The sequence below is a fragment of the Corvus hawaiiensis genome, chromosome 1, assembly GCF_020740725.1.
Source record: "Corvus hawaiiensis isolate bCorHaw1 chromosome 1, bCorHaw1.pri.cur, whole genome shotgun sequence".
Lineage (NCBI taxonomy): Eukaryota > Metazoa > Chordata > Aves > Passeriformes > Corvidae > Corvus > Corvus hawaiiensis.
The window spans coordinates 22,635,948-22,661,787 of NC_063213.1; the positions used below are offsets into that span (position 1 = coordinate 22,635,948).

The 25,840-nt window shown below is 42.6% G+C and overlaps 1 protein-coding gene and 2 long non-coding RNA genes across 6 annotated transcripts in view; 2 read left to right on the forward strand and 1 right to left on the reverse strand.

Annotated features, from left to right (window-relative positions):
- PDE1C (phosphodiesterase 1C) overlaps window positions 1-11,378 on the forward strand; it is a 369,889-nt gene extending 358,511 nt beyond the window's left edge. For all 3 annotated transcript variants that reach the window (XM_048296129.1, XM_048296146.1, XM_048296150.1), the window contains one exon: window positions 10,299-11,378. In XM_048296129.1, the coding sequence (XP_048152086.1) occupies window positions 10,299-10,468 (170 nt within the window). In that variant the 3' untranslated portion in view covers window positions 10,469-11,378. The remainder of the gene's footprint in view (window positions 1-10,298) is intronic.
- Window positions 11,379-18,094: 6,716 nt separating this feature from the next.
- Window positions 18,095-23,921, reverse strand: LOC125322485. Its single transcript, XR_007202027.1, has 2 exons — window positions 20,916-23,921; window positions 18,095-19,814 (listed from the first exon to the last, which is right to left on the reverse strand). It is a non-coding gene; the product is annotated as an uncharacterized LOC125322485 (long non-coding RNA).
- Window positions 23,922-23,926: 5 nt separating this feature from the next.
- Window positions 23,927-25,840, forward strand: part of LOC125322477 — a 31,764-nt gene continuing 29,850 nt past the window's right edge. Inside the window, exon 1 of one of the 2 annotated variants that reach the window (XR_007202020.1) lies at window positions 23,927-25,703. This is a non-coding gene — a long non-coding RNA (uncharacterized LOC125322477). The remainder of the gene's footprint in view (window positions 25,704-25,840) is intronic. The other variant, XR_007202019.1, reaches the window with a different exon arrangement.

Here is a 25,840-nt window from a genome sequence, read left to right on the forward strand (position 1 = left end):
TGAAATCACAATCTGTGAGAGTATCTAAACCAAGAACAGCATGCCACAGCTCAGCAGCAATTAGCTCAGCAGCTTTAGACAAGTTATCAGTACTATAACTTGTTGGTTTATCCAAAGTTCCTTTATCAGGACCTTTGTCTGTCCTCACTGGTGCCAGTTCCTGTCAGGAACCACTGGGTGTTTAACTTCAGGATTGTTGAGTCAGACTAGTCTCAGCATTCTTCAACACCGAAAGCAGCTTGATCCCCCTTCTACATCCACCACTGATGGTAAAGGTAAAGCTGCCCACTTAGGCAGAGCATCCTTCTAAAGAGGCTACTACTTTGGATGTTTTCACTCAGGATTTTCTTGCAGTGGCATTTAGAGGTCTTGCTTTTTGGAGAGATCTTGGAGAGGTCTTGCTTTTTGAAGAAAAACATTGTTTTAAGGAAAAATTGAGGAACTAAACATTCATGTCTCACTACACCTATAATTCTCATGTAACGTAAGAGATCTTATCTTAAAACTAACTCATTTTTATACCCATATTTGCATTGGTCTCTTGTTTATTTTTAATAAGCAGTGCTTACACAGGACTTCTCATCCATTTCTCCAACTCTTTCCCACCTTTAACCCATTGATCTGTTAATGACAACCTACAAACAACAAATTGCACATCCTTTATGTGCGATACTTCTGAGCCTGCAGACCACCATTATAATAAGCAGGTCAGGGTATAAATGCAGAAGAGAAGGTTTTGGCCTAGGGCTGTAAGGCCCCAGACAACTTGCTCAACGGGGTTTTGAACGGGGCTTAGGGTTGTTCGTGTACTCTAAGTTAGATGCATGGGAGAAATACTGACAAGATATTCTCAAGAGGTCAAAACAACAAGAAAGACTTTACTGGCAACTTCGGAAAATCAGTGAAATTTGGCAAAAGGTTTAGTACAACATTCAATCAGCATAAAACACTTCTCAGAGGATTAACTTGGCCCTTCAATTTAGCAAACTCTAATCCCGTTCTATTTTAAGTTACCCAAAAGTTCCAAGAAGAAGGAATTAGAAAGAGAGAAAATGGAAAAGATACAGAAAAGCACACACATAGCTACCAACTTCTGGGTTCCAGTGGTGTTTAGATAGAAATTCTAAGAGGTGGTAGGGTGAAGACATGAGATTGCCTCGTGTTTGGCCTTAAATACCCCTTGGCCTTCCTGGGCCATTCCCCCAGGTGGGACTTCCGGTCATTTGGCCAGTCGAGACCTTGATTAGGGGCTCCAGAGGTGTGTGTGGAGCATTGCCTCCAGGGATTGGCAGGTTCTGCCAGGCTGGGATACAGCTCTAAGGGGGTAGGGTGTACAGGGTAGTGTATTGCTTCACCAGGGCAAGGCTCGACCTGCCCCTTTCCCCACACACATGCAAAGTATCTCGAGACATTAACCTTTCCAGTCTCTCACAGCTACCAAGTACAGTCCTGTCATTATGACTTGCTAAATGACCTTGCTCAAATTCTTACTGTGTGCCCAGTTTCTTCATTTGTTTGGGAATGATAACATTTAATCCCCTTTAAATCCCTACATACATAGGGATCTGTTAACTGTTTTGATTAGAAAAATAGCAATAGGAAGGATCCACCTTCAAAAGAGGGGAGCAGTCAACCTAATAGTGTTCCTTTTTTGCATAAAGACACTGTGGATTTTTTGCCAGTCAGGCCTTGCTTCCAATAGCAACACTCGTTGTGACAATATCATGTTAAATTAAAGGAAGATGCCTTCTGTCTGGTACTTCCAGAAATTACTAGCCTGTGTTTTATCTCTCTCTTTGTTAGAAACCTACTACCTCAGTGTATGTTTTGGCACCAATCAGATTAGGGACAGAGCGGAGGTTTTTTGATTTGGCTATTTTAACACTGGTAACTTCCTACCCATGCACTGTTACTGTGGCTTATACAGCAATCTGTTTGCTCTGATATGGTTTGCAAATCAGTCGCTTCTGTGTAGTTCTTTACAGTGTGTGCAGGGGAGTAGGTATTAGTACAATGTTTTCAATGTTTTCCATGCATATAGTCCAGAGCTGGTGACATATTTTGTTTACAGCCATTATTGTGTTGTTTCTCTATGCTCTGTATAGATCTTGTTTTGGGAGGGTTGGTTTGCTGGAAGCAACCACTAACGTACTTAAGAAACAGTCTGCTGTAAACACACACACACACACACACACACACACAATTTTCTAATTGAGTAAATGTTATTATCTTGTTGTTTTTTGTGCAAATTGCACTCAGCATCTTGAATAAAAAGGGGAAGCTTTATCACATTGTGTTTAAAATCACTTCTAAAGGAGCGAGGCTGACCAAAAAAGGCATGTGTGTTTATGATCTCATCCATCTCTTTGCCAGCAGGTTGGTCAGTCTTCCTCACTGCTGTCTTTTGAATCTGTACCTTGTCAATTTTAAGTGTGAGAGAGGACAAATCACCCAAGAGGTCACACAGCTGGTCAAGTTTTATGAGGTGAGGTAGCTGTGTACAGGAGAGAGCCCTGACAGTGTTCCTGCCTTGACTTCAGCATTGGTGAAACCAGAGTCTACTGGCAACCCAACAGCATATCACAGCACCACAGGGAGCCCAGATGCCATGGGCACATCTGCTGCCTCTTGGAATGACTCCTTTTTCTCAGTGCAAAGAACTTGAACGAAATATTTCTCCAAGGTACCTGGACTAAGTATGATGAGAAAGCACAGTAGAGTTATTGATAACCCAGGTTACTATTATTTGCAGTCACTGAGTGACCATATTTTCATTTCTGTGGCTTGGAAACATTTGGAAGTGTACTTCTGTCAGGGTCATTGGAGTGCACATAGGCCTCCGTGTCTGGGACCAGCCTTGCCTAAGACCCTCACTATCTCCTGCCAAGGATCCAGGGCTGATCCTAGCTCAGCCTGGGACTTTCAGTCTCTGCCTGAGCCCTGATGTAGGTGTGCCCATCTCTGGGTGGGTGTCCCTGTCCTCTGGGTGGGATTGGGACCTGCACTGCAAAGAGCTGTACTCTAGGATGGAGCCCTCAGACCGGGATCTTAGCTTGTCATACAGAATTCTAGGAGTAACATGCTTATTTCTATTTCTATTTCCTGAACACCATGATTTACATGATGAATAGCAATTTCATTTGCCTGAAATGCCATGAGTTTTTCAGCACCAAAAATGCTTTCAAGGACATATAACACAAAGGCTACAGCTGTGTCATAGGTTAGCAAGCATAGTCCCGGAAGGGACGTCCTTGCTAAGGGGTGCTTACAGTTTCCTCTGGGAACTGATAGAACCTATCAGCTGGCCAGTTTGAATATGGACAATTCTCTAAGCCACTTAAAGTTGTGACCACCTCTGTGATCCACATTTAAGAATAGGCAAACTCCCCCCCCAAGCTCTCTCTCGTTTCCGGCACTGGGACAGGTGGCTGCAGGGCCCGAGCAGGGCCCAGTGGGCCCGGCCAGGCCCTGCTTGGGCCAGGCCGGGCCAGGCCACGGCCATCCTGAAGCCATGGACCTGTTCCAGCCATGGAACCCCCCCCCCACTGCCTTGCCGTGGGCAGCCGGAGTGGCTCGGCTCTCCCCCCTCTCCACTGCGATAAGAAAAATTCAACATTCCAGCTGCAAAGCTGCAAGGCCGAGGTGAGATTAACCCTTTTATTGCTGTGAAGAGCTGAAAACCTGAGGGAAGAGAGAGAGGAGATGCTTAAAGCTGAAATTCTTTTGTGAAGCTATGATATATCAGAGTATCCCGTTGTAATTTCATGAAGATATGGGGGGTGGAGTGTTCAACTCGTAAGCAAAAGCACCTGCGTTGAGATAGGCAGATGCTGACGCAGCTGTAATTTCATGAGAAGTTTGGACAGGGAGAGATGAACCAGATGAGGACTTTTGCTCCAAACGGGAAAGGAGAAAACCTCAGTCCCTAGAGATGAACCAGATGAGGACTTTTGCTCCAAATGGGAAAGGAGAAAACCTCAGTTCCTAGAGATGCTCCCAGAGATAGTCCTAACGATGAAGATGATGAAGACCCTTTGCTCCCAGGGAAGGAGAAGGGCCTCTGTTTTTGTTTCTGAACGGCTCAACCTTAAAATTGTACCCCAAAAAACTTCAAGAGTGGACCCTCGAAAGCAGTTGCGGGAAAAGCTGCAAGTCGGGGGAAAGGGCTCACACGCAGGCAGAGAGACTCCTCTTCCTAAATGGACTGAACAATATTTGGAAGTGGGCGGCTGTCTCGTTGTGATAATGTTTTCATAGCACGAGCAAGAAGAGACTTCTCTTTCTAAATGGACTGAACAAGGTTATTATGGAAGTGGTAAACAGACTGAACATCTTAAGGGTTGTCTTTGAACATTGTCAGTGGGAGAAGGGAGGAAGGTGGGGGGAGGAGGAGAGTTCTGAAGGTGGTATAATTTTTTTCTTCTTTTAGATCTGTTAATAAACTTCTTTATATTCTTTTAAGTTTGGTGCCTGCTTTGCATTTCTCCTAATTCTTATCTCACAGCAGATAAACAGTAATGAGTATTTTGGACCAAACCACTACAAACTGGAACCAGGATTTTATTTTTGGGTTTACTTATTGTTATTTTTCTTAAACCATTTCAGAGTCCCTGCTCACAAGTGTTAACATAATGCTCATGTGTAGCCAGGAGCTGGGTGATGCATCTCATTTTAGTTTGAAAAAACATCTTTTGTAGTCTGTCAGTCTAACAGAGCTACAGAAAGCAGCAGAAGGAATACAGGCCAAGCAAACCCTGTTTCCTGAAGAGAATGTGAATAATTAGGTTCAGTAGCAATCACACAAAGGAAGAAGACAAAAGAAGATTGCATGTGTGGCTATCTTCATGGTGCATGAGCAGCAGGCAGCAACCTGGCCAAAAGGGACTGGAGGAGCCTGACCAGTGGTCATGTTTGATACTGCAGGGGAAGGCAAAAACACCCCAGGGATGAGTACAAATCTGCTCTGGGGGAAAATTGCTTCCTGACCCCAGCATTAGGATTGAGTATTCCCTGAGCATGTGAGAAAAATCCATTTCCACATCATCCCACAGGTTGGTCAAACCTCTCAGGAGATGTCCAAACCCTATTCTCCCTCAGTCTGGAGCTATCTCAGGGGCCACATGCCCCTGGGGGGAAGAATTCTTCCCATGCCTGGCAGGAGACCAGTGTCAGTGATTGAGGCATGGACCCAGACCAGCAGCGAATCTGAATCGTTTATTCAAAGAAACGAGCTGGTTTTATACACTTTTCCAAGGCACAGTTGTCGGGGTCCCTTTCCCCCTGCCATGTAGCCCTGGGAGAGGGGCCCTGGGGGGGAGACGCGGGGTTTCCCTAGCCCCATGTCAACTTTGTTCCCCATTGGTTGTTTTGTGTTCTCCTGTGCAGGCAAGGACCCTCGGGTCCCGTGATTGCCTCAGTTCCTCAGCAGAGCTCTGGCCATGCGGCTGGAGAAATAAACATCTCTCTGAAACATCTATCAAGAATCAGTCCATATATATATTTCTTTTCCACGGACCTTGTTGTCTGATACACGTGTTGCAGTATCCGCACTGTGACAAATGGTAGATAATGCAGGCAGAACGATCCCCAATCCCTACAACGACTGATTTGTGAGTAAACGCTGGATTTCTCTTCTTGTTTTTGTTTTGCTATCCCATCACTATACTATGGAGGAACCGTGGAAAGACTCTTGGCTCTCAGAGCCACATATGGACATTTATCTTAAAGTTGAAAAGATTCTTGAACAACGATTTGTAAATTTTAGCTTAATTCAAGCTCAAAAGGAACTGAAACACTTCCTGGCATGGTTGTTAAGGAACTTTTTCTATGTTTCTTGGGATTTAATCCTTACCAAAGACTTTTGGAATACCGTTTGGAGACAGTTAATTTCTGAGTCAAAATATATGCCGATGGAAGAATATTTTTGTGAATATTATTTAATTACCGAGACTGTTGAGCAATGTCAGCTGTGTCTTGGCGAAAGGAAGCCTGCCTCAGAGTCCGTGTGACCCAGGCCACGTGGAGCGAGCCCTCTCCGAGCATCAGCGAGGCAGTTCCCCTGCGCAGGCGGAGCTATGTGAGCTGCAGTGTCGGCAGCGGAGCGAGGCGTGGCGGGAGCCCGCCCAGCCCCGCGCAGCGCGTGGTGGAGCGAACCCTGTGAACACCCGACTGAGAGGGGCGGTGCGCAGGCGGCCACTGGCGGCGGTGGCAGTGGAACGGAGCTGCGCCCTGCCAAAACACGTGCTGGAGCAGGGCGCGGGGGAGTCGTCGCTTGGGGGCCTGGCCGAGACGTGGGCACAGCCCCAGGCAGTGGCAGCGCAGCTGAGAGCAGAGGAGGCAGTGTGCAGGTTGCTGAGCGGCACGGCCCGGCCTGGCCTGCACGGCCCTGAATGCGACCCCAGTAAAAGTGCGCAGGCACGAGCAGCCCCGGCAGCACCAACAGCCCTGGCAATTCCAACGTGGGAGCGAGCAAAAGCGAAAGAGAAAGCAAAAACGCAGCGAGACAGAAAACAGCAGCCACTCAGAAAAAGGAAAGGATCATCGTAGCTAAGGTTTTAGGAAGAGTAAAATGGTATAATGTTAAACAAAATTATGGGTTTATAACAAGATGTGACAACCAAGAAGACAGATTAGTTCATAGAACTGCTATTAAAAAGAATAACCCTGAAAAATGCATCCCAAGCCTGGGAGATAGAGAGGTGGTGGAGTTCAAAATTGTGCAAGGTAGAAAAGGGTTACAAGAAGCAGAGGTCACTGGGCCTGATGGTGTTTCTGTAAAAGGCAGTATATATGTTAAAAATTGTAGTCATGTTAGACAATAACTCCATTATAAGCCCCCTCTATGGTCTCCCTTTCCTAATCCCACCTTTCCCTTTTACCCTATATCCTGTTCCCCTCAGTGTATTTCCAATCCGTTTTTCCACCCATGGTTTCCCTCACAAAACCATGCCTTTGCCAATTGTTTCCCCAAAAATCCCTTTCCAATGCCAAGTGGGGGATGAAGAGAGGGAGGGAAGAAATTAACGATTTTTGTTTAGCGTTCCAACAGGTAGAAATAGAAGAAACCCTCTCCTGCCTCAGTTTCCCCACAAAGCATGCTCAGAGAGTCATGTCTCCCTTCTGTCAGCCTTAAGATGTTCCAGAGAATCTGTTTGGACATTTAAAGACTCAGGAGGGTGGCTTGTATTGTTTTGAAACTGTCCTTGTTATGTTTATCCAGTTGTTTTCAATGTTAAGTTTTAAATCTCTTTTTGTTAAAAATAAACAGGTGAAATGTCAGGGTCTCTTCCCCCCTGCCATGTAGCCCTGGGAGAGGGGCCCTGGGGTGGAGACACGGGGTTTCCCTGCCCCTGGTCAGCCTCATTCCTCATTGGTTGTTTTGTGTTCCCCTGTGCGGGCAAGGACCCTCGGGTCCCATGATTGCCTCAGTTCCTCGGCAGAGCTCCAGCCATGTGGCTGGAAAAATAAACATCTCTCTGAAACATCTATCAAGAATCGGTCCATATATATATTTCTTTTCCGCAGACCTCATTGTCTGATATGCATGTTGCAGTATCTGCACTGTAACACACAGTATTTCCTTATATGGCAGTCCTCACTATGTAACCTATCCCATGTTGCCACATCAGCAACATGTAATGTTTCTAAATGTCCTTCTATGGGGTGATAACTTGCTGTTCGTCCTTCTGTCAGCTCCTGGCAGCCTCCTCTCCATAGGGGTCTGCCGTGTGACAGCTCCTCCCCCCAGGGTCTGGTGGAGACAAGCCTCTCTGTGCTGCCATGTGCTCCTTTGTGCTGCCACGTGCTTCTTTGTTCTGCCATGTGCCTCTGCAGGCACATCCCACAGCTTGCAACCCAATTCTATCTTATCTCTTCCCACAGACCAGTGGGTGCTCCAAAGCACTTGGAACCCTGGTAACACCTCTGCATCCCATTTCTTAAAGCTTCTGCTCCTGGCTCCACAGGAGATGATGTGACATAGTGACTGACCAAGAAGTAGCTATCTTTGAACTTTCCTTGAGGTGTCTCATTGGATGAAAGTGAATTTTGTATGACCACAGATTTTCTTAACACTCTTAGGAGACTGAGTCTCTCCAAGTTTAGACCGTTTCTTGAATGACTCTAATGAAACACAGGCTTCGTTCTCCTGCTCCTTTTTCCTGCAGATCTTTCTGATAATTACACCAGAAAACCTCCTTTCTTGACAAAGGCTGCAAAAGGGAGAAAGAAGATCTTTCCCTGCAGTCTAGGCTCATTTTTCATGTGCAGTTATCTACTAAGCATCAGCTCTGACATTCATTCTTTTGTCTGTTACACAAATCAAGGCATGATGTAGAAATAGGCCTAGGTGTTTATCTCCAGTGACATCTCTCCAAGAATCAGAGTTGTATCAAAAAAGGGTTAAGAGGAAATACTGTGCGCATGCTACTCTAGCCAAATCTGAGGTTTGATCTATAAGATGGTGGGTTGCACATCCCACCAGTCAAAGCAAACAGAGTGGCTAATGCACTCAGCCTCCTTGCTGAGTTAGTCTGGACAACACGCAGTCTATCCGCATGATGCTACTTGTGTAACTATTCTAGTCTACACTGGCACTGTTGGTAGTACAGTGGCACTACCAACAGTGTGCTACCAGATGTGTTTTCTCTGCTTTCATTGCCTTGATGATAGACACGGTCTTGAAAAAAAAAAATTACTTTTCCTAAATTAAGAAAAGAAAAGAAAAGAAAAAAAATACTTACATCACTCCATGTATGAAGGTCCTGAGAATCATAACCTATTGAAGGCCCTTATAAAAGCCCTGTGAGGTAAGTACTGTCATTTTTATTCCCATTTTACATGCAGAGAAACTGGACTGAAAGTTATAGTCCAGTTAACACAAGAAGTCAGTGAGAAATCTGGGGAACTGAATTCTAGAGCCCTGACAGAGTCTTCTGCCCATCACTTTGATGCACTAAAGTCTTAAGAAGTTAAATGTCATGAATCGCCTTTATCTACTTCTCTATGAAGATGATAAAGAGCACTATCACTGTTCTGGATAAATCCCCTTAAATCTACTAACAAAGTCATCTCTTCTGGCAAAATCTCCAATAAAATTGCTGGTAACAATAAATATTTCCCCACACTGAGCAATGGAAAATTCAATAACAGTTTGGCTGAGTACAGAAAATTGAATTAATATGAAAAGTGAATGTGCCTCAAAGAACAGTAATTCTCCTGGTTATTTTTCAACCTTTTAATGAATGTGAAACTAATCTAGTTGAGAACAGGAAGGATTATGACTATGCAGAAATCTGGATGAGCATTTATAAAGTTTAGAAAATCCATAGCTTTTTGTTTCCCAAGACATTTTAGGGTATGATTAATCACTTGAGGAGTTTAGGAAGATTGGGAGCGTGACTGTTCTAGCATTTGAATCAGTGATGTTAGCTAGCTCCCGCAGTGGAATCTTTTTTGCTTCTTAGGATTCCTGCTAAGAGCAATGACTTTTCTTTTTAAATCTTTGTCATACTAATTATTCAGTTGGTTATTTTGCAAATAATAACTAAGCATAAAATGAAAATATTTTGATCATAGTCATGTTTAATTTTTTAGTCTATCTATGTAAAGAGGTAAGAAAGCAAGACGTAGGTTCAAATAAACAGAGTCAAGAAGTTGAGAATGGTCAGATTAATACATGTAGGCCACTTCCAGCTTTCACAATGGACTGTAGTTTATTGGAAAATCAGACAAAATGCCTATCCACCTATTCCTGAATTCTGGGAAACATGACCAAAATTCAGATTTATTACCTTAAAATTACCTTGGTCAACAATATTTGAAAACAATTAGGTGTTTTGCTGTATATATATAGATAGGTAAGTATAAAGTTGCTTCTTCCTTTAGTTTTTGCAGTTTCATCTACTGTCTAAACTGTTAATTTCTAGCCATGAGAATGTTTCTTCCTATGTTGATGTTGTCTGCTGAGATGTTGGAATAAGGGCATGATTTCAAGATCCAGTATTCTGTAGTGCTTAATTGCCTAATTTCAATTTTGGAGATGCCTATGTTTCATTTTAGAGTTTTACATCTATATTTATGATATATATTTTCAAAATGTTTTTTCTGTGAACTTTTTCCTAACTGTCTGTAACTACCCATTAACCCAAAAGAATCCTGGCTTGCAGGCTGAGAAACCCTCCTTTGCACAGACAGGCTGTGCTAAGTGGGATGGATACAGCTTCTGAGGAATCCATTTCTTCCCCACAAGTGAGTGAAAGGCATAGTAACCATCGTTGTTCTTCCTTTGTCACCACCAGCCATCAAACCTCAACTGCATCACCTCAGGAGGCCTACTCACAACCCAGGAGACTATTTCCCTGCCTTACATAAGAAATTGGAGGAACATCCGGTGAGAGGTAAGGTGTTTGACGAGAGGAGAAGAATGAAGAAAATTCAACATATTTCCCAGAGCTGGAATAGGAAATAGCAAAAGAGATAAAGAGGCTTCTTCTGGAATAGCAGACAGAGAACATTGTGGAATCATTGCACAGGCCACACTACATTTGCAGCAGTTGCAGTTCTAACTAGAACCAAGTGTATGATTCAACTATACAATATAATGGACATTTTGTTAGAAATGTTTTCTATAGCCTTATAATTGCAGCATACCTGCACTTAGTACTAAAATATTGGTCTGTTATCTAAAAAGAAGTAATTGTATGTGACTTACCTCCTGTCAAATTAAGCCAATGCTTTCCTAGATTTTTGGTTTCCTTATGGCGTTCTCAATGTGACCTCTGCCTACCATAGGTAAAACAGCAACTCCTATTTCAGACAGCATGGGAAATTTTTTTCTTGCCTAGCAGTACTGAGAATAACTGTCCTCCTGTCATAGTGTGATAGGTATCCAGGAGGATGCAGGTAGGAGGCTGGAGTACAAAGGGTCCTGTCACTTCACTCACTGCAAAAAGAACATACAGCACAGCATTAAAATTGTTCTTTGCTCAGATTCTCTTGAATGTTAAATAACACTGATTGTCTTTTATGGCATTAATTTAGTTGAATTTGATCCCATGCTTTATTTCAGTACACAGTGTCCCATGGGCCTGAGTTTCACAGTTGAACATGTCTCTTGTGAAAAAGTTCCTCTTGCCCCCAGATTTTGCACTTTGAGAAACAGTGGCAAATAGCTCTCTGTCCTCTTTCCCCAAGCCCCTGGTGGTTTACATACTACCTCAACTGTCCCTTTGCAGTCCTCTTTTTACTTTACTCACAGGTAAACCTAGTCTACTTTTTATTTTCCTTGCTGCTCTTCTCTATATCCTTCTTGGTTTTTGTGGATACAAAAATGCTGTTAGCAAGGAATTTTCCTGCTTCTTTCTAAGCCGTGGGATACTTTTCTCTCTCACAGAAGATAGTAGTAGAGTTCTATAAACTATGAACACCTGCAACCTTGCAGAGCTTTGTTTATGGTACAGTAGAAAAATATTTTGATAATGGGTGTTTAGGATTTCTAGCCAATCAACCCAGTGGGTGGCTGATCCTTTGTCTAATTAGACTATGAAGAAAAAGTCTATAAAAGAGTTTGTAAAATAATTAAATAAATCAATCTTGCTGCACAATTCCTGCCTGCTGGATCTTCTCTCCTCTCCTCCCTACAGCTGCGGGATACAGTAATAGGTTTTAATCTCATTTTGAAAGGAGAGAACAAGCACTGCATACTGCTCAAGTTGCAGGTATACCAGAAATGTTCACAATAATGTAATTACACTTTTTGTTTTACCTTCTATGGCTTTTCTAAACAGATTTTAAAGTTGTACGTTCATTTTTGAACCTCCTTGAGGACTGAACAGTAGTTTCTGTAGAATTATCTATAAAAAATCTTAATTAATTTTTAGCCCAAATACGTATGTGGAGCTGTGGAGTTAGGGTTGCCTCTCTCTGTATGCATCTTTCTGCACTAGCCAACACTGAATTGGTGGATTTGCCAACTACACTGAAGTGAGCTGCTCCTTCTTCTTCTTTTCTACTTCTTCTTCACTTTTTCTTCATTTCTGTTCCCCACTTGCTTTCTTCTTCCACTAACAAATTTTCTAAGAAATCACATATTCTGGAGAAGCACATTGAATAGCAGAAACAACAATCCTTTACTATGAATCCTGATCATTTCATCACACCTTTAATTTATTTATGCATTTTTATTTTTCTCCCCATTGTTAACTAGTTATTTACCCATCTTAAGATCATATGTTGCAATCCTCTTTTAATCCATGACAACTCAGTAGCTTTGACATTCTTTGGATGAGGACCTTGGAAAAATGGAGAACTGCAAACCATTGTTTGCTCCTCCAAGGAGTGTCAAGGTTTGTGAAGCAAAATTTCTTGTACAGAAACACTCATTGTTTTAAGTATTCTTGTTAGAAGTATCCCTGCCACCTACCAATTCTATTATTTCTATTCCTTGAAGTTTGCTCACTGTTAATTAGCATTGTTATACTCTACAAGCTTGTAATCATGTCCAGTGTTAAAACTGCACTGCTGTGTGACAGTCACATTAAAATCAAGGCTGGTTGTCACATGAAAAAAGCCAAGGTGTTTTTTCAGTGCTAGAGATGCCCTTTACACCCTTAAAAAAGGACCAGTACAATTCCGGGTGCACTCGCCTCAAGATCCCACACGTTTTTACAATATTTTGCTAGACATCTTCACTGCCCAAGTACTCTGATGTCACCATGTTTCAGTTATATTCATGCTTTGTATTCTGTGCTTTAGGTTTGTGATGTTGACCTTCACCACCACCAGAACTTGTGACTCCAGCAGCAGGGCTGGGTCAGTGCCTAAACACAATGCTAAAAGGAATGCACTTTAAAGCCTCCTGCTTATGAAATGTGATTTATCTCTAGGAATTTTCTAAGAGCTGCATTTTGCTTGTAGAGTACCGTAAAATGTGTTACACAAATTGACTGTATATTGCATATATTGCATCCATATATATATGTATGTGCAAAATTACATGGTCTTTCCAAACACATTTTCTGTCTGTGTCATTTTCTCCCTGTAGGAGACTTTACCTAGCAGCATTCTGCCTGTGAACAGCAAGTGGACAGCACTAGGTCACTTGTATATGTTGAAAGAGAAACTTCTTTTTTTTTTTTTCTTTCATTATTATTAATAGTTTATTTGTGTTATTGTTCTTCTGTCACTAGTGTCTTACAAAGGGAGATATTTTTGTCTTTTCTCTCCTGGTCCACACTCTCTCCGTTGCCATGAGACAGAGATAAGGTGTCATCTTGAACGTACTGCTATGTAGTCAAGACAAAGGGTAATGAAATTACCTGCCTGAGGTATCATCACAGAATCAGAGAATGGTTTGGGTTGAAAGGGACCTTAAGTATCATCTCATTCCAACCCCTCTGACATGAGCAGGGACATCTTCGGCATGGGCAGGACTCCATCCAGCCTGGCCTTGAACACTTTCAGGGATGGAGCATCCACAGCCTCTCTGGACAAACTGTTCCAGTGCCTCACCACTCAAAGTAAAGAATTTCTTCCTAATATCCAACCTGAACCTATTCTCTCTCAGTTTAAATCTCTTCACCCTTGTCCTATCACTACATGCCTTTGTAGAAAGTCCATCTCCAGCTTTCTTGTAGGTCTACTTTAGATACTGGAAGGTGCTAAAAGGTCATCCTGGAGCTTTCACTTCTCCATGACAAGCAATCACAGCTCTCTCAGCCTGTCTTCATAGGAGAAGTTCTCCAGCCCTCTGAACATCTTTGTGGCCATCCTCTGGACCTGCTCTAACAGGTCCATGTTCTTCCTGTGCTGGGCACCCCAGAGCTGGACTCAGCACTGTAGGTGGGATCTTACCAGAGCAGAACAGAAGGGTAGAATCACCTTCTGTCGACCTGCTGGCCACGCAGCTTTTGATGCAGCCCTACAATATGGTTGGCTTTCTGGGCTGCATATCCAGCCTCTCATCCACCAGCACCCCCTATTCCTTCTCATCAGGACTGAAGTGATCTGTTCATCACCCAGCTTGTATTGATACTGATGCAGCACCTTACACTTGGTTTTGTTGAACGTCATGAGGTTCACGAGCTTCTCCAGGTGCCTCTGGGTGGCATTCCATCCTCCAGGAGTGTCAGCTGCACCACTCAGCTTGTTGTGTCATGGGAAGCTTCTCCAGGTGCCTCTGGGTGGCATTCCATCCTCCAGGAGTGTCAGCTGCACCACTCAGCTTGTTGTGTCATGGGAAGTGCCTATGGCTTCTAAAATTTAGTGGAGTTCTGATCAAGTTCCTTTGCTTTCACTTTCTTCCAGCTAAATCCATGCTGTGCTGAACTGCTGTCTAACCGAGTCGCCTCTAGAAGGTGGCTGTTCACCCAAGGGTTTTAGAGGAGTTTTTTGGTTTTTTTTTTTTTTTTTTTTTCCTGGAGCTGGAGGAGGTGAATAATGCTGCCAGACACTCACTGGTATTGGAAAGATATCTCAGAATGTTTCTTCCCTCTTCCAAAGCCTGGGGCTTTTGGCTGAAATAAAACACTGTCAGGTGGAGGAGAGAGTATATTGGTGCAGACCGCTCCTAGTAAGTATCAGATGCTTCACAAAAATAATTCCTAAGCTTACCACCTAATTGTGTTGATGGCATCCAGACTGAGGTATAGAAATATGTGATGAAATGGATGGGCTCATCCACTCAGTCCAACCCTGACATCTAGTGTATACAAAAGGGAAATTTTCCACAAATAAAATCTGTGTTATTTGGAGGAGGACCAGCTTTGCAGTGCACTCAGCTTTCTTCTGTATTTATTATTTCTGAGATTAACTCTTGCTCCCAGCACAGAAATAAGTCCGTCCCTCTTAGCAAATTTTACTATCAGAAGCTTATGGTGCTGTTTAAACTTGTTATCAATAAGTCATTGCAACTATCAACACTTGAAAGTTTAATCTTTTTTTTCTTTAGTCCATTCTTGAACCGAGTCTTTGCTGTAATCACTGGGTTGCTTTGCTATGGAAAAAAAGTTTGGTGCTTTGTTATTTGAAGAGTTCTTCCTTTATTTTTTTAGGAAAGGGCTAAAGCCTGAATTAAAATCTGAATGTTAAAATCCACAGTGAATGAGGCATAGAGGGACTCTTGAGTATTCACTCCTTATATTTTGGGTATTTCCTGGGAACTTCTCATTGCTCCATTGCTCTGGCACCCTACTGTCATGGTTTTAAAACTAACTTATATTTACTGTGAACTTTTTGTGAATTTTTAACTTCATATGACATCACTCGCTTTACCACTAACTTTTTTCTTTATCCCTCACAGACCTGCTGAGCATCACTGGGCAGCTCCCTTAGTATGGATCCTGGGCTACAGTCACAGAATCACTAAGGCTGGATTGTGGCTCTGGAGTTTGCATGTTCATATATGGTCCACTGAAGCAGGTTATAAAGCTCTGTGTCCAGTTTGGTTGTGAAAATCTCCAAGGATGGACACTCTACAACCTCTCTCATGTAGGACCAAAAACCAATATCATGGAGTAGAAACTGGCTTTAAATATTCACTCTTTCTATTTATAGATCTATATTACCAAAATTTTGGTATTTCTGTGCAAATGCACCACCTCACTTTTTTGGTGGGAGGATGTAAGGAACAGAAAAATATCTGTTTAGGAACTTATCTAAATACAAGTGAGAGCCAGAATTTTTAATGTGCTTCACTGACTTGAATTTTTGATTTTTGCTTGTAGATGCTATTGCTGGGCAATCTTTCTGCATACAAGAATACTGTAAGTCTGTGTCTAAAAAGTGTAATCTCAAAAGGTGGGAATTGCATATAACATACAGGAAGAGAATCTGTTATAATATCTAAACATATAAATTAATTTTGGTGGTCAAAGCATTATATAATTATCAATTTATTAACCAGTAAGACAAAATTTCAAACAGACAAAAATTCAATGTAAGTTTTGCTAAACTCAATGCATGCAAATTCTGCTTTACCTGTGAATATAGTGTGAGTTTACAAACATCATAAATACTGCTTTGAATTTGTTTCACATAACCTATGAACCTAATATTTAGCCCTACAAAAATGCTCTTCACAACCCCTTAAGATGGGTGATGGGCTTTCTGTAATCCTTAGTTGAAAGTTGTTAAAGTGTAAGGCCATTAAATCCCTTAGTCCCAACTTTATTGTAAATGGAGACCTGTATCTTAGATTCTAGGTAGAGGTTAATTGGTAATTTGCTTCAAAACTACTAGCCGCTAACAATATCCTGACTGCAATCAGTCTTTCATTCACTGATTGAAGCACTTTATTCCTGTCTGAAGGCTTGAAGTAGTTGTTCAATGTTCAATTTGAGTGTACCATTTTTGAACAGAGGCTTGTTCGGCCACCCCCTCAGGGGATGGTGTTCCTGCCAAAACTGGTTTGATGACTTTAAAAGGTCCTCTTAAAATTAGTAATTGTTGGTGGATAGTTTTCTCTGCTTCTTGAAAAGCAGTATTAACCATGAATAAGCCCTTTTCCCAGGTAGAATATTGTTTTTCTGCATCTTTAGAACTGCATGAATAAAATCCTATGGGTCTGGTTAAGACTATTAGGTCCTTCCTGCCGTAAGTGTATGTACAGTCCAGAGCTTGCAAATCCCCACTCAATTTGTACTGGATCAGTAAGGTGTATAGGGGCTAGTGATTGGTATGTATTGGCTTCAAAAATTAGGAGTTGTAGGGCCTCATCATGGAGAGGGGTCCAATCCCACTTTACCTTTTTCCATAGCAAATCATATGAGGGCCTTGCAATTATTGAAAAATCAGGAATGTGTTTCCTCCAAAAAATCAGCAGGCCTAACGCATGCTGCAGGTCTTTCTTAGTCTCTGGCATTTTAATTTGGTCTAGGTGGGTGAGGATATCAGGGGGAATACAGACAATTCCTCCTTTCCACCGTATTCCCAGGAATTTTACTTCTTGTGAAGGGGGTTGTACTTTTTCAGGAGGAATATCTAAGTCCAGGGACTCTAGATGCTTAATAATGTCTGTTTGCGTTGATTGTACAGGTGCAATTTCATCTTCTGCTACCTAAATGTCATCATTGTATTGGTATACTTTTACTCCTGGTGGAGGAGGAATGAGTCACAATTCTTGTGCCAGTGCACGATGTGCTAGAGTGGGTGAGTGTTTAAATCCTTGTGGGAGGCGGGTGAAGGTGTATTGCTGGCCCTCCTACATGAAAGCAAAATGGTCCTGATCCTGTTCCTGCAGGGAAACCGTAAAAAACATATCCTTGACATCAATAGTGGCCATAATTTGATGAGCCTGTTCTTGTATAGTAGCTATCAGCTAAGAAATATTTGGGACTGCTGTGGTGAGAAGCTCCAAATTTGAGTTAAGACTTTAATAGTCCACCGTCAGTCTCCAGTTGCCATTTGGCTTGTGAACTGGTCAGACAGGAGGATTGTAAGGAGAATGTGTTGCAATCATTATGCTTCTTTCTTTCAAATCTCCCATACCTGGGGTGATTCCATCACTGGCTCCCAAAGGTAAGGGATAAGGTTTGACATTGGTTACTAGGGAGGGGGGAAGAGCAGGGGCAGAATGTAATAAACACAGATGGTGGGTTTCCTTTCCAAAAGCCCTTATTTTTCCTTCTTCATCAGTCCAAGACCTTCCCTTTAGGAGGTCTAGCCCCAGTAAATCTGTAGGAAATTTACCCAAAACCATTAGGGTTTCATCTGCTTTCTCCTCTCTTGGCATCTTACCTTTGCTGTTGCCTGGGGTTGTGTGTTTCCAAAATTATCTACAACAAACATACCTTTACATGAGGGAGTGATTTCACATGAAGAGGCGTCTTCAATTTTAAGGGTGGACACTTGAGCACCAGTATTTACTAGAAAAGTTACAGGGATTTTGTGGGGACCAATAGGACAGGTTACTAAGAAGCCTTCTCTGGAGTTTTTGGTAAGCCGTCTGTTGTAAATCCACCCTTTGTCCCCTAGCCTACCTACTGGGGATGAAGATAGGAGTTTCCTGTCACGTCCCCTTTCTGTGACCCCTTGAGGGAAGGGGCTGTAGCAGGGATGTCGGCGTTTTCATCGACAAATGGGACAGGGAGCCTGGACAGATGCTCCAGGAGCCTTTTTATTACTTTATTCCGTTATCAGTCTCACATACAGAGTTGAGACAGAGACAGTACAAAGCTCACGCCATCACAGGCATCCAGAGACTTCCTGGTTACAGGGCATTCTTAAAAGCTTCTTAGCCAATTAGCAAGCTTCTAAAAATTACAGACAACTGTTTTAACCAATCCTCAGTAGCGCACATACATCTGTTGTATACAATACTTGCTTGTTATGCCTTTATATAACAATGCACAATATTCCCTTATTAAGCTTAAACTTACCTATCTTGCTAAGCATATTTTTTGCAACTTCAAAACCTATCTCAGCCAAACCTAGAAACTCTAACCATTGTTTTAATGTCCTTGCTTGCTATATAATTGTATCCTCTTTTATCTTCAAATTTTTGCAGCTAAAGCTGATTCCTAAACTCTTTTTGCTTTATTTCTGAAACCTGCTTTTTTCTCACACCTAAGAGCTTTTTCACCTTATGTTTCCCCACACAGGGATAGCTTTTAATGATCCGTCCTTTGCTGGCCATTCTTGAATTAATATTTCTAATTTATTAGTGGGTTGGCCATCCATTAGGGTTTTTGGGATCCCTTTTTGTAAGCCCACATTCCATAGGGTACTTCTTTTTCCCTTGTGTTCTTCCCCTGTGTTAGCTTGTCCTCCTTGCCCAGGAGAGGACATTATCTTTCGGAGTCTTACTGGAGGCAGTTGTTTTGCACTTTATGTGCTGAATTTATTTAAAATCAGTTATACTTGAAGGTATTGGGCCATATTTTCTTCCATAATGAATTAATTCTTTTGCCACCTAGCCCCAGGTCCAAATATTCTTTTTTCTCAGTTATGGTTGGGAGTAATAGCTGCCTCTAAGGTGGCTACAGCTTTTTGTCCTTTCATGAGGCTTTCTATTTGTCTTTTTAGCTGGATGCCTATGGCTTTCATAGCTTCAGGGCAGCATCTGATGAGACATAATCATTATTTCAGGGTCTACAGTCGTCATCATAGGAGATTCATATCGTGGTGTTAACTCCCTATCATGCATCATTTGTAAACAAGCAGCTTTTTCACACTTTCTACAATCTGATTAATGTTTCTCACTATAGCCAGAGGATCTCCTCTCTCCAGGGGGTTGAGTCCACCAGCCCAAAAAGCTGCTCTTTGGGTAAGAGATCAGGGTCATCCTCTGCCCCCCAGAACCCTTCTGTGTCTTTTTCTGATAACAGAATTTGGTCACTCCCAGTAAGAGAGACTCTCCAAACAGTCTCAGATTCTTTAGGGGTTTGGGTATATTCCTTTTTTAATTTAACCAATTCACTGGCCATATATGGAATTTCTTTCATGGTTATGTAAGGTGTGTCATCATCTGAGCCCTCATATATGTATTCTGTTTTAATTAAGGGACAAAGCAAGACTGGCAGCTTCTCTGATTGATTATGCAAAGATTTTAAGTCAGAGAGGGGATATGTTTCTTTAGATAGCTCCAGATCTAACTCCTTTTTTTTGCTTTGTTTGCTAATCTCGCATGCAGCTCCTCTCGGAGCACATGGGTGGTGGCCCTCTGATTTCTTATGTCTTCCTGGAGGAGGTAGGTGTTAGCCTTTTCTTCCTCAGCTGCAGTTGCAACGCTTTAACCAAATCTTGTAACGGAGAAATAATTTCCATATCAGCTTTTTGTTCGTGCTCTTTGTGTTCAACTGCAGCTAACACAACAGCACCTAAGACAGAACAAACAATAGGTTTTCCTTTACCTTTTCTGACTTTCACCCCTGCACGAAGGGTAGAGATTAGATCAACAATTGCTTGGATATTACACCAGTAATTTCGTGCCCACACCGTTCCTGGAGGTGACTGTTTGGCACCACATTCATCCAACAAATTCACCAGAGTTTGTGCATTATGTTTCATGTTACCACAAAAATGTGGTAGATTTTTCTGGAGGGTACCTTGTGTAATTTCTAAATTAACCCCTTACCTCCAGAAAAATATTTTACAAAGTTACATCATGAGGGTGAAGTGATTGTTTCCAATTACAAATGACAGCTGATTTTCAAATTTCATTCCTTCACCCTAGACAGGCACCTTGTATACATTTCATGAAAAACACACACACTGAGGGGATCTTTCCTGAGGGGCACCTTGTTTAAAATATTTTCCAATGTCCCACTCCTTATGCCTCAGGAGCATCTTATTTTAAACACTTAACCATAGTAATATGCCTCAGTTTTGAGGGGTGCCTTGCATTAATTTCATCAAAAAGCAAACAGCTACAATGTGCACTTTACTTACCAAAAAAAAAAAAAAAAGGAAAAAAGAGAAAAGTCATAAGGGTATCTTGCTTTGTTTCTCTAAAACAAAATGATCGATCATAAGAATTAGCAATTTATTGATTTTTTGGAATCAGCACTCCAGTTTTAAGGGATTAATATCCCGTGATTAAATGTTGCAATCCACTTAATTATGGAGGATCATTCATCTCTGTGAATTGCAGAGAGAACTTCAGGTTTGAATATTCCCCAAAATGAAATTAAAACTCAGAAGAAGTTATATGTTGACACACAAAAAAAAAAAAAAATATTTTCACTTTATTAACTGTAAAAGAGGCAAAGAGAGAGAAAGGGGAAAGTAGAGAAAAGTTGGAAAAAGGCTAAGATTACTTTACAAGCATAGGATAGTTTACCAACCACACTTGCTACCTTTTCACTGAGGGGGCTGGGGGCAAAGGAGTTTTGCCTTTTTTTTTTCTCTGCTACTTGGAATAGCTTGTCTGCTTTTCCAGTCTTGAGGGTTAGCAGCTTAGCTGGAATGCAGTCACTTACCTTCTGAAATGTAGGTGCAGCATGTGGTCCCTGCAGCTGACTTAGGTCCACTCTTGTTGCTCACACCAGAGCATGCAGGAGCAGAGGAGGGTTTCCACAGGTCACATGCATGTCACAGTAGGTTGCTATTTTCCCCAGGCTGGAGGCATCCAAGGCTTGGTGGCATGTCAGCTTTTGGAGGCTTTAGGTTGTTTACGCAGCTGTGAAAAACTTGGCAGGCAGCAGTGGCGGGGGGAGAAGGTGAAGGCCCGGGTTTCTGTCATTCTCTTCCTCCTCCCCAGTTTTGCACAGGTTTTGCCTTCCTTCTTATGGACGTCAAGGCAAGCTGCTCTTAGTATTAAGATGTTCAAAGAGATTACAAGAATGACAAAGCAGTTTTGGAGGCATTATTTTTGTATCAGGGCCTTACAACTGCTTGCAAGGAACACTACAAAACCTCCTATTTACTTAATTGATGGGGACAAGTGGGAAAAGCACTCCATTGTGACTGGCGCAGAGGCCCCTTGTATCCTTGGCATCGACTACCTGAGGAGAGGGTACTTCAAGGATTCAAAAGGGTATTGATGGCCTTTTGGTGTAGCTACTGTGAATGCAGAGAAGATCAAAGAGTTATCCACAATGCCTGACCTGCTATAAGATCCCTTCATTGTTGGATTGCTGCAAGTTAAAGACCAGCAAGTGTCAATTGCTATCAGGACAGTGCACCAGCAGCAATATAGCGCCAACAGAAACTCTGTAACTCCCATCCATGGACTAATTTGTCTACTGGAGAGCCAAGGAGCGATCAGCAGTATACAGTCACCCTTTAACATATGGCCAGTGCTGAAGTCTAATGGGAAATGGAGGCTGATGGTAGACTATTGTGGCCTGAATGAAGTTACACCACCTGAGTGCTGCCGTACTGGACATATTGGAACTTCAATATGAGCTGGAGTCAAAGGCAGCCAAGTGGTATGCCACAGTTGATATCGCTAATGCATTTTTCTCAATCTCTCTGACAGCAGAGTGCGGACCACAGTTTGCTTTCACTTGGAGGGGTGGCCAGTATACCTGGAATCAACTGCCCCAGGGGTAGAAACACAACCCAGTTATTTTCCATGGACTGGTCCAGACTGCACTGGAGCAGGGCTGAGCTCCAGAACACCTGCAATGTCTTGATGATATCACTTTGTGGGGCAGTACAGCAGAAGTTTTTGAAAAAGGAAAGAAAATAATCCAAATCCTTCTGAAAGCTGGTCTAGCCATAAAACAAAGTAAAGGAAAGGAAACTGCACAGCAGATCCAGTTCTTGGGAATAAAATGGCAGGATGGACGCTGTTGTGTGCCTCTGGATGTGGTTAACAATGTAGCAACAATCTCTCCACCAGCTAACAAGGAGGAAATACAAGCTTTTCTAGGCGTTGTGAGGTTATGGAGAATGCACTTTTCAGGTTATAGCCAGCTTGTTAGCCCCCTCTATCAAGTGACCTGGAAGAAGAGCCAATTCAAGTGGGTCCTCAAGCATCAACAGGCCTTTGAGCAGATCAGACAGGAAAAAGCTTGTGTGGTAGCTCTTGGGCCTGTTTGGACAGGACCAGCCATGCAAAATGTACTCTACACTGCAGCTGGGAAGCATGGTCTCACCTGGAGCCTCTGGCAAAGAACATCAGGTCACCTGTAGCCTCTGGCAACGAACATCAGGAGAAACCCAAGGTCAAGGTTTTAGAGCCAAGGTTATAGAGGATCAGAAGCTCACTGTACTCCAACTGAAAAAGAGATATTAGCAGCCTCTGAGGAGGTTTGAGCCACCTCAGAAATTTTTGGAACAGAAACATGTCTCCTTTTGGCACTGTGATTGCCTGTGCTATGATGGATGTTCAAAGGAAATATCCCTTTAATATATCATGCAACCAGAACTACATGGAGTCAGTGGGTAGCAGTGATTGCACAATGAGCCTGAATGGGAAAAGCCAGTTTCCCAGGAATACTGGAAGAGATTATGGACTGGCCAGAAGACAGAGATTTTTGAGCATTGCCTGAGTGGTGACTTGTGCCCAAGAAGCATCACATATAACAAGCTACCAGAAAATGAAAGAGGCTATGTTCTATTTGCTGATGGATCCTGCTGTGTGTTAGGAAACCATCAGAGGTAGAAAGCTGCTGTCTGGAGTCCCACACAGTGAGTCATTGATGCTGCTGAAGGGGAAGGTGAGTCGAGCCAATTTGCAGAAGTGAAAGCCATCCTACTAGCCCTTGAGATCGGTGAACGAGAAAAGTGGCCTGTACTCTATCTCTTTACTGACTCCTGGATGGTGCCTCATACCCTATGGGGGTAGCTGCAGCAGTGGAAGAAGACCAATTGACGATGAAGGGGTAAACCCATCTGGGCTGCTGCATTGTGGCAGGACATTGCTGCATGGGTAGAAAACATGACTCTGAAAGTATGTCAAGTAGACACATGCCCAAAAGTCATGCCGCTGAAGAACATCAAAATAATGAATGAGTAGATAAGGCTTCCAAAATTGGAATAGCTCAGCTGGATCTAGACTGGGAGAGAAAGAGTGAGCTATTTATTGCCCAATGGGCCTGCAAAACATCAGGATATCTAGGAAGGGATGCAATATATAGGTGGGCTTGTGATTGAGGGGTGGACCTAACCATGGAGGCTATCACATAGGTTATTCATGAATGTGAAATATATGCTGCAATCAAGCAAGCCATGCGAGTAAAATCTCCTTGGAATTGAGGGTGGTAGCTGGGCTTCCAGTATGGTGAAGCCTGGCAAATTGACTACATTGGACCACTGGCATGAACATGCCAAGGCAAGAGCTCTGTACTCACCATTGTAGAGGCCACAACTGGCTGGCTAGAAACATACCCTATTAACCATGCCACTGCTCGAAACACTATCTTAGGCCTTGAGAGACCCATTTTGTGGTGACATGGTACCCCAGAGACAATCAAACCAGACAATGGGACTCATTTTTAAAATAAGCTTGTAAACTCTTGAGCAATGAAACACGCCACTGAGAGGATATATCACATCCTTTATCGCCCACAAGCCTCTGGAAAGATCGAGAGTTATAGTGGACTACTGAAGACAATGTTAATGGTGTTAAGGTAACAGGGCATGGAAGTATTGGGATGCAAATTTAGCAGAAGCCTAAGCTGGTTAACAAGAGCAGGTCTGCTAACCACCTGGTCCTGCCCAAATAAAACCCCTCCACAAGGGAGGAGATAAGGTCCCCTCACTACATGTAAAGAAGTGGCTGAGGAAGTCAGTATGGATTTCTCTTTCTGTGGGACCAAATTCATGGGATTGTCTTTGCCCAAGGACCAGGGGTATTTGTTGGGTGGTGTGGAAGAATGGGGAGACCTGGTGTATGACTCAAGGAAATTTAACCTTGGTGGGAAAATAATCTGTGGTGTAAATTGTATGTTGCAGGAAGTAAAGTAGCAGGAATGACTAGAACTGATGAAGAATGAATTTTGTGAGGGGCAAGGAGGATGCAAGGATGACTCAAGCTGGGCTGGTGTTGGTGCCCAATGATCAAGTACGCCAATTCTCCTGTCTTGACCACCCATGCTGATGGAATCCAAGTCATGGATCTGGAGGGATGGAGGAAGCCCGTGAAAAGGGAAAGTAAAATCAGTCTGTGAAAGGACGGGGGATAGTAGTTAATGAAAGTGTATATTGGGTATAGAGATGGTTTAAGGATGTAGTTTAAGTTGTATGTGTGGGTAAGAAGGGATTCCAGTAATGAGAAATAGAATGGAACAGTTGGAAGATATATAAATTATGTGGGATCTGAGTAGGACATAAATGGTATGGAGTAAGGGGTATTGGGGGTGACAGAGATAGAGTTCATTTTCCCTTAGCAGCCCTCACAGTGCTGTGCTTTGTGCATTGGTAGCTGGAAAGGCACTGGTAACACATCAGTGTTTTTGCTACTGCTGAGCAGCACTGGCACAGCATCAGCACTGTCTCTTTAACATTCTCTCCCATACCTCTGATCAAGGGGCTGGGAGTGGGCAAGATCCTGGGAGGGGACACAACTAGGCCAGAATGGCTGACCCAAATAAACCAAAGGGATATTCCATACCACATGACATCAGCTCAGATATAAAAGCTAAGGGAGAGAGGAGGAATGGGGGACATTCATTTATTTTACCATGTTTGCCTTCTGGAGTGACTGCTCCAGAAGCGTGTGCTGAAATCCTGCTTTCTGGCACGTGGCTGAATATTGCTCACTGATGAGAAGTTGTGGCATTTAAGTAAAACCTTATAAAATGAAGGCCTTGTTGCCTTTGTAAAATTATAGCTCAGGCCTGCTTCTTTTCAGTAGAAGGACTGTGAGAAAAGTCTGTGAGGAGAAAAACAATTAGTTTTTACCCATGAGAACGTAGTATCAAGAGAAGCAAGAAAACTAAACAGTAGAAGGAGAAAACCAGCAACATATCTGCACCTGTTATTTTTCTGAATGCTTGAATGCTTATGCTATAGGTAGCCAGTGGTAGTATATTGAAGTTAATAATAGCCAATGAGTCTATTGTAGTAGTTTAGCAGCCAATGAATCTGTGACACGAATGATAACATACAAAAGGTGTATAAAAGAGGCTGCTTTGTTTAAGAAACGGCTTTTTGGCCCTTGAAAGAGGTCGTGACCGCCCCAACAGCGACATCTGGTGCCCTGTGTAAGGAACTGCAAGATAATTGACCGCCGGGAGAGAGCGGAGGGGGCAGAGCCCTGTAGCCAGAGGAGCACCCGGGAGAGGTGCCAAAAGTCGTGGGATGACAAAATATTAAAGGTAGGTTACAGGGGACCATGGGAAATCACATATCCTAAGAAGAGAAGGCTATAGTAAATATGGATGCTTATGCTAAAAAAAGCGTGATATTAAGTATGACAAACCTTCTTTAAAAAGTTTATTGCTGTGGTGTAAGA